Source organism: Pygoscelis adeliae, unplaced genomic scaffold (assembly GCF_000699105.1).
Source record: "Pygoscelis adeliae isolate BGI_AS28 unplaced genomic scaffold, ASM69910v1 Scaffold606, whole genome shotgun sequence".
NCBI classification, from domain to species: Eukaryota; Metazoa; Chordata; class Aves; order Sphenisciformes; family Spheniscidae; genus Pygoscelis; species Pygoscelis adeliae.
Genome location: NW_008825047.1, coordinates 533784 through 541488, shown reverse-complemented (window position 1 = coordinate 541488; position 7705 = coordinate 533784). Strand labels below are relative to the sequence as shown.

Here is a 7705-nt window from a genome sequence, read left to right as displayed (position 1 = left end):
TTGCCTGCACAAACCTCTTGTTGTGTGCCAGGCGCTGTCCCACATGCAGCCTGGGGTTTGGGAACTGCCAGGCCTCCTGGTGTGGGACTGTTCCCCGTAATTTCAGTAAGGAGGTTAGCCTGGGAACTCTTGGGAATCAAGAGTACTTGGGTGAGCCTTGGTGCTGGTTTAGGAGTCATCCTGTCGGTGAGCACGTGGCCATGTTGCGTGGTTGCAGACCTTTGTGAGCGGCCGCAGTAACCACCGGGCACGTGTCCGGCTTCTGCTCAGTCTGGTGGTGCCGCTTAGCCTGGCTGCTGGATCTGCTTCTTTTCAGAAATACGAGCAAGGATTCATCACAGACCCCGTGGTGCTGAGCCCCAACGACCGAGTGCGAGACGTGTTTGAAGCAAAAGCTCGTCACGGATTCTGTGGGATTCCCATCACGGACAACGGGAAGATGGGGGGCAAGCTGGTTGGGATCATTTCATCTCGAGATATTGATTTCCTGAAAGAGTCGGAGCATGACCTGCCTCTCGGCGAGGTGAGAAGGGCTTGTGAGCAGCCGATGGATGCGAGCGTTGCCTTAGGAAGCAGTGTGGCTTGTGATAAGGAGAAGGGTGAGTGCGTGGCTGTGAGGATGCTGCACCAGCTGGAGGGAGCAGCTCCACGTTAGCTCTGCAGGTCTATCTTTAACTGTATTTCTAGGGGAGAGCGTCTCATGCATTTACGCTCTCTCTGTGACTTGCAGTGCAGATAGAAGAGAGCGACAGCGCAGATAGCGTTCGCATGACTCCTCCTGTGGGGTTATCTTTCAGTGTTGTGGAAGCCATCCTCTCCACAGCTGGTGCTCTCCCCTGGTTCAGTCATTAATTCCTGGTGTTCCTGGCTGCTGCTGTGGTCCCATGTAGCGTGCTGGTGCTGGCCAGGGCTGTAGCAGCTGCACTGGGCCCAGCAAGCCCTCCAAGTGCCAGTCTTCTTTTTCTGGACTGCCCTTCCCTGTGTGCCTCATCTAGGCTACTTGCTCTTTAAAATAACCCCCTGAACTTGGAGACTGGCAGTTTAGCCTTTATAATGCTACACTGTCAAACTCCCCTCGTACAGAAAAACGTTCTCTGCAATGCCGACGTTGATTCCTGTTAGTTCTGGCATTCCTTGCTGTGTAACTGTAGATCTGCGGCGCTGTCAGGTTACACCACCGGTGCCTCTCGGCCAGGCTCTGCTCTTGACTCACGACTATTTTTAGCTCTTGCTGACCGAACCTGGTATCACATGCTCATCCCTGTTTGGTTTGAAATCGCCTATAAATACCTGTAACAAGAATCTTAAACCGGGAGTAGGTTATAAAAGTGCACATGGCCCTTTGAAGCGATGCTGGCCCATTCAGAGGAACCAGATAAGAATCTCCTCTCATCCTTTACGTGGATCGTTCAGCGCTGCAAAGTTGGAAGCTTCCCGCTGTTAGCGTTTGGTGCTTGCCTCTGTCACCAGGCAAGGCTAAGGAGATGGATGGTCTCCTAGATCTCTCCCCAGCTGCCATCCAGCAGTCGTCTTGCTGAGCCGTTTGTTGCCATCCAGTTGAACACACGGGTCTCCTGTAGCTCAGAAAGCTCGTGGATCCCGCAGGCTTAGGGAGTGTGTTGGGCTGTGTCTGTGATTCCTCAGGCTTTTCCTGAGATGTGGTTCTGTCACAGACAGGATTTTGGGTGGATGCAGGTGGGGTGAACCTCTTTCCTGATTCGAAGTGTCTGTTCTTATGGTATAAATAACTAAAACATTCCCTCTTTTCTTTGTTGTGTGCAACTAATCTACCTTCCTTGAGGGTTAGAGAGTGTTCCCTTTTAGCTTTGCCTGGCCTTCTCGAGTAACCTTTTATGAAAACATCTCATGTGAAGTTTGTGATCGCAGAACGCTGCGGGTGGGAAGGGGCCTCAAGGTCTCTTGACAAGCCTTCTGCTTGAGGCGCGTTCAGCTGGAGCAGGTTGCGTGGGGCCGTGTCTGAGTCTCCAAGGATGGAGAGGTTTCACTGCCTCTCTGGGCTGCTCTTCCAGTCTTTGACCACTGTCGTGGTAAAAGCTTTTTTCTGTACACCATATCAGATGTTCCCGTGTTCCAGCTTGTGTCCATAGCCCCTTGCCTTTCCGCTGTGTTTTGGTGCTTGTTTGTCAAGAGTGAGCGTGGGTGAGCGTGTTTGTTTGGATTGAAGCGGCTCCTTTGCCCCGTTGACCTTGCCAGCGGCAGCGGTGGGTTATTCTGAGCAGAGCCCTTCCAGAACCTGTGTGCTGGGGATCGCTGCCTGAAAACGAGCTTGGGGGTAGCGTTTCTGCCAGAACAGCATGGGACTCTGGAGGTGTCTCCAGCCCTTATTTGCCTGCGCTCTATTAAAAGGGAAGGCTGTTTGGGTGACATCCCAAACAAGGGTCATCTGAGAGTCATCCCTTGTTCCTAGGTGCTCTCCCTCGGCTTGCTGAGGCCCTCTGCCATCTCCTGTTTTCACTACACCGATGGACTTGGGGGCCGATGGCCGCTGCTTGCATGGGGACAGCACATTGGAGGCTGTTCCTGTGTGTTTCTGGAGGCGTGTTGCTGTGCTGTGGGCTCCTTTGTCTGTAGAGCACTCCCACACGGCTGCTGCAGAGCATTTCACGTGGGCAGAGGGGTTCGGTATTTTCAGATCAGTGCGAGGGAGTTCTTGTGACTTTTTATCTTCTCTCTCCCACTAGATTATGACAAAGCGGGAGGATCTTGTTGTGGCCCCGGCTGGTGTAATGTTGAAAGAAGCGAATGAAATTCTGCAAAGGAGTAAAAAAGGTACTTGCGAACGTCTGCGACGTGAGGAAGAGCCATGGAAGCGCTGGGCTGGGAGCAGTAGTGGGTGAATGTGGGCACGCGTCCGTGTGTGGGTGGAACATGGAAGGGCTGCGTTCCAGCACGAGGAGAGGACAGTGAGGAGAGAGTGCCTGCAGCCTTCCGCCAGGGTACAGAGTTCACAAGCGTTCATCTCAAATCTGTTTGAAGTTGAGGGATTCTTGGCAGCCCAGGAGCTGAAGAGCGCCTGGCAGTCCAGCCACACGTCTTCAGTGTTCTGTCCTGGCCTTCACATTTTGGCACTCAGTTCAGCTCTGTTAGGGTTTGGTAGTTTGACTTTTAACACGGTGTCATGGGTCTGATCATTAAAAAAGATGGACTTTTTCTATGGTCAGTGTGAGGATACCGAGTCCTTCTCCAGTCCTGCAAACTCCTTGCTCTGTTTCCCGAGCCAGGGCTGCTGGCGTCCGTGGCCAAGCAGGATTTGGTAACGCACCTCTTTGAGTCTCCACCTCGTACCAGTTGCTGCCTGCCTGATGCTCCTGGTCTGCCGCGCTGCTCCGGGCTAATGTCTGTCTCCTGCAGAAATCTGCAGCGATGTTCTTTCTGTTTGTTTCAAGGCAAGCTGCCAATTGTTAATGAAGATGACGAGCTGGTGGCTATAATTGCCCGCACCGACCTCAAGAAGAACCGGGACTACCCTCTGGCTTCTAAGGATTCCAAGAAGCAGTTGCTCTGTGGTGCCGCTATCGGGACCCACGAAGATGACAAGTACCGGCTGGACCTCCTGGTGCAGGCTGGCGTGGATGTGGTAGTGCTGGTGAGCCACCCACAGGCATCACATTGGCCTGGGGGGTTGGGGTGGGCTGAGGATCCGATTTGAATGAATCTCTCTGACAGTGGGGCAGCAGCATGGCACTTACTGTCTTCGTTACAGGCCCTTCTGTGTCAGAATGTGGCAGTCTGTTGACCTCTCAGACTCATTCAGGTTGGAGTCCTCAAATAAGAGGGATTCCTCTTGCCTGGGAACTTACTCACCTTGAGCGAGTATGTAGGGTGCATCGAAGACCTGAAGGCTGAGAAGAGAAACGCTGTCAGTTAATACAGGGTCTTCTACAAATGCTTCTTGCAGTCTGCCGCCGTCCTCTCCGACGTTCCTAACTAGTTTTGAATATTTGGCTTCTTACAGTTTCCCTTCAGCTGTTCAGTGTTTGTCACCGTGTTATTCTCTTAACCGCCTCATGTTCAGGAGTGGCCAGCCCAGAGCTGCTCTGCTGGCCTGTAAGCTTTCGGGCACAGCAGTCACTGCCTGTATTTGCACATTGTTTTCTCATCGATTGTTAGCTTGCAAGTTCACCGTGCTCTGAGGGCATGGCCGAGCAGCGTTGCAGCTGGAAATGTTTAACAGACACCGCGAGCTGGCCGGGTCACGGAGATTGGCAGGGCCTGAGCGCTCGGTGGTCGACATCTGGTGTTTCAGCTGCTCTGCTGCGCAGCAGGGAGAGATGCATCCCCCTGCCAGCCCTTCTGGGTTTCACAAGGAACATTCACCATTTCACCTGTAGTTTGAGACAGGGCTGACGGTGTCCTGGTGGTAGAGCCAGGCGGTTATTACCTGCAGCCAGATGTGCTGCTTGTTGCCTACTGTAGAAGCCACAGGATTTAAACATGAAGGATGTTGCTGAAGTCTTTATGATAAACTGCCTTGCGCAGGGAAGGTATGTTATTGTCTTGGCAGCAGCTTCTCCTCTGGTTCTGTGCTCAATTTGGGGAGCCATTTTGCCTACTTAGCCAGCTTAGCAGGAGACCCCAGTAGGCAGACTGAAGATCTGAGGCTCTTCTGGAGCTGTATTTGTAATCTTTTGCAGAAATTCTGGTTGAGATTGGTTTTCTTTCTGTTGCAGGATTCCTCTCAGGGGAACTCCATCTTCCAGATCAATATGATAAAATATATTAAAGAGAAATATCCCAACCTACAAGTTATTGGAGGAAACGGTAGGCATGTGTTGAAGGCTGTTCTTGTCTTTAAAGTATGTTTGCTGCTTAGACATAGAGGGAGCTGCAGGGACGTGGATGAAATGATCCTCTTGGTAAATGTCTGTGAACTTGAAATGGTTTCCTCTGGCTTGTGGAACAGAGCGAGACCACTCTGCAGACACAGGGCAGTACCCTACTGCTGCCACAGCTGCAAATATTTTGAAAACTTTGTTTTGCAGCACAGTGCGCTGCAGTCCTCTAGCCTGTTACACGTTAGCTTCTTTTACACACCAGTTTAAAATTTTGGATAATAATAATGAATATTGCTTAATGTGGAAATCTAATGGAAATTTTCCCTGCCTCTTGACAGCAGAGTTCAGCAGTCCTTGTCTTTACCTGGCTGGTGTGTTACTGGTGCTGCTGTTAGCCTGTGCTCTGCCCTCCCTACATGGTGTGGCCCAAAGAGTGCTTGGCACCACGCGGTGACCTCTGCTACCTCAGCCTTTGGGTGTAAGTGTGTTGCAGAGTAGCCTAAAGGGCCAGTGTCATCTCACCCACTGGGGACAGCTGGGGCAGAAACTCACTGCTGCTTTTGCAGATAGGCCTGGCAGCAGCGGACAGCCAGGCCTGGCTCTGACACAGGCTGGTGCCCTGGGTAGGGGATGTTCGCAGCCACGGGGGAAGCACCAGAGCAGAGCAGTGTCACTTGCAAATCTGCTTGTCTCTCTTCAAACCAGTTTCTGCTCCCCACAGTTGTGACCGCTGCTCAGGCCAAGAACCTCATTGACGCAGGGGTCGATGCCCTGAGAGTCGGGATGGGCAGTGGCTCCATCTGCATCACACAGGAAGGTGAGAGAGATCAGCTATCTCCTAAATAGGCTGAAGACATCTGTTTAATAGAGATTCCCTGCTGAAAAGCAGCATAGTCAGGATGGACTTCTCCCGTTGTAAGGGCAGTGTCCAACAGCAAGCCGTCTATCACCCGCTTCGTCCAGGACGTTCTCATCACCTGGGTCAAACCTTTGGGGTGGCAGCAGCAGCAAAGGCATTTCCCAGTACTGACCGAGACTGAGTAGAGCAGGTGTGGCACGTGCGGCTTTGCCCAAGAGGAGCCGCTGGCTTGGTGTGGGATGGGGCTGGCGGGCAGCTCTGCAGGGAGAGGGGCTCACTGGATCCCCAGTGCTGATGGGTGAAGTGCACTGGGCCGTCTGTGCTCCCCTTCCCTCTGGCAGCAGTGTGCGTGATGCTTGAATATTGGTCTGCTGGGCTCGGTGCCTTTCTGCAATTTCCAGGCCGCCATGGGATTTCTGGCCGTTGTCTCTGCGGTTAGCTGGAGCTTGTGTGGGGCAGAGGCCGTGTCGCCCTTGGTTAAAAGGTGGAGAGGGGCGTCCCCAGGGCCTGGAGAAAGGCTGCCTTGAGGACAGTCCTCGTGTTTTGAACCTGGCAGGTGAGATGCAGAGGCGGTGCAAGGCGCTGCAGCCCACGAGCACAGCCCCTCTCTGCTTTGCTCCTTGGTCCTTGCCACGGGAGGCAGCAAGAGGGTAGCTGATGGCTGAAGGTGCTGCATTAGCTCCGCTGATTCCAGCGCGGAGCCTTCGAGCAGCCCTGGCCCTAGGCTGCGTTCCTGCTTTGCCTGCCACGGGAGCACTGGCTGCGGGGGGTTTCCCAGTCAGGGCAGTCTGTCTCGGGCTTTGTAGGGAGGTGCGGGTGTCCTTGGGCTGACGCTTCCATAGCCAGAGCAGAACCAGGATGCACGTGTCCTACTCTGGCTCCAAGGCAGAGGACCCGCTGAGGCACGCTCCGTTCTGCAGCGTGGTGAACGTCTCCAGAGGGTGCCTCTCCCAGCTGCCACGGGAGGTGGGGTTGGGTGCCGGTTTTGGGGAAGAAACAGAGCAGAGGTAGAATGTGGTGCTTCACAGGAGACGTGGTTGCAAAACTCTTAACCGCAGCTCCCCAGGTTTTTGGCCCTCTTAGGGCAAGAACTCTGGCTTTTTGGATTAGGGGGGTCACCTCTCTGGATGGCTGCTGGGGTAGGGCGAGCATGCGCTCTGCACAGCCGGGCCTGGCTGGCTTGGATCTGGCCTCTGGCTTGGCTCGGGCTAGGAAGGGTTTGCAAGGTCAGCTCTGTCCCACACCGTATGCTCTGCCTAGTAGCAGGTCACTGCTGGGGTCCTTTGTTCTGCTGCTGTTCTTCTGTCTCTAAAATGTGTGTGTTTGTTTTTGTTTAGCTGCTCCAAAGATCCCTCCAGACCTAAAGTCCCACAGCCCCAAATGCCCTTCTACTGTCACGGGCACCTATAGTAAGTCACTTGCCCTGTTCCCAACCCTAATTATGTGTCTTGAAGCAGGACCCTGATTTGGCTGCACATGGCCCTACTGCTTGTTTGAGAATAATTTAGCTGTAGATGCACTTGGGGTTTTGTGGCTTTGGATACTGGTTTTGAATCTGAAATGGAAGCTGAGAAGCCTTTCTGAATTCCTAAAGCAGGGTCTGAATTGTCAAAGCTGAGGGCACTCAGGCTTGTCCACCCTCCACTCCAAAATCCAGTTCAGGAGCCTGACCGAGCTTTCTGGCTGCATCTTCTGGATCTCTAGCTGGGCGTGCCCCCACTGATCCAGTGCTGGGAAGTGATCCCTGAGCAGTCCTTGATATAAACCTGGCTCCAGTTGTGGGGAAGTTGTGCACTGGCTAAGCTTCACTTGGAGCTAGCTCCCCTGGGGCTGCAGAGGGACTTAACTGCGTATGGCCACCTTGGCAGCTGCGTACCAGAACCACATCTTTCCCCACTGACGCCTGATCCTCGTGTGGAGAGACAGGGCTCTTTTGCCCAGCACAGGGTGCAGCTTTGTCTGCTCTGTACCTCTCTGATGCTGCCGCATCAAGCAGCCACCCGAGGCAAACCTTGGGTTTTGCCCTTTCTCCTAGTTTTGACGCACCTCA

The 7705-nt window shown here is 53.5% G+C and overlaps 1 protein-coding gene across 1 annotated transcript in view; it reads left to right on the top strand.

The window, feature by feature from the left end:
- IMPDH2 (IMP (inosine 5'-monophosphate) dehydrogenase 2) overlaps positions 1-7705 on the top strand; it is an 18941-nt gene that overhangs the window by 7282 nt on the left and 3954 nt on the right. Inside the window, exons 2-7 of the mRNA XM_009326341.1 lie at positions 317-523; positions 2703-2790; positions 3408-3607; positions 4692-4782; positions 5518-5613; positions 6993-7064. Of these exons, the coding sequence (XP_009324616.1) occupies positions 317-523; positions 2703-2790; positions 3408-3607; positions 4692-4782; positions 5518-5613; positions 6993-7064 (754 nt within the window). The remainder of the gene's footprint in view (positions 1-316; positions 524-2702; positions 2791-3407; positions 3608-4691; positions 4783-5517; positions 5614-6992; positions 7065-7705) is intronic.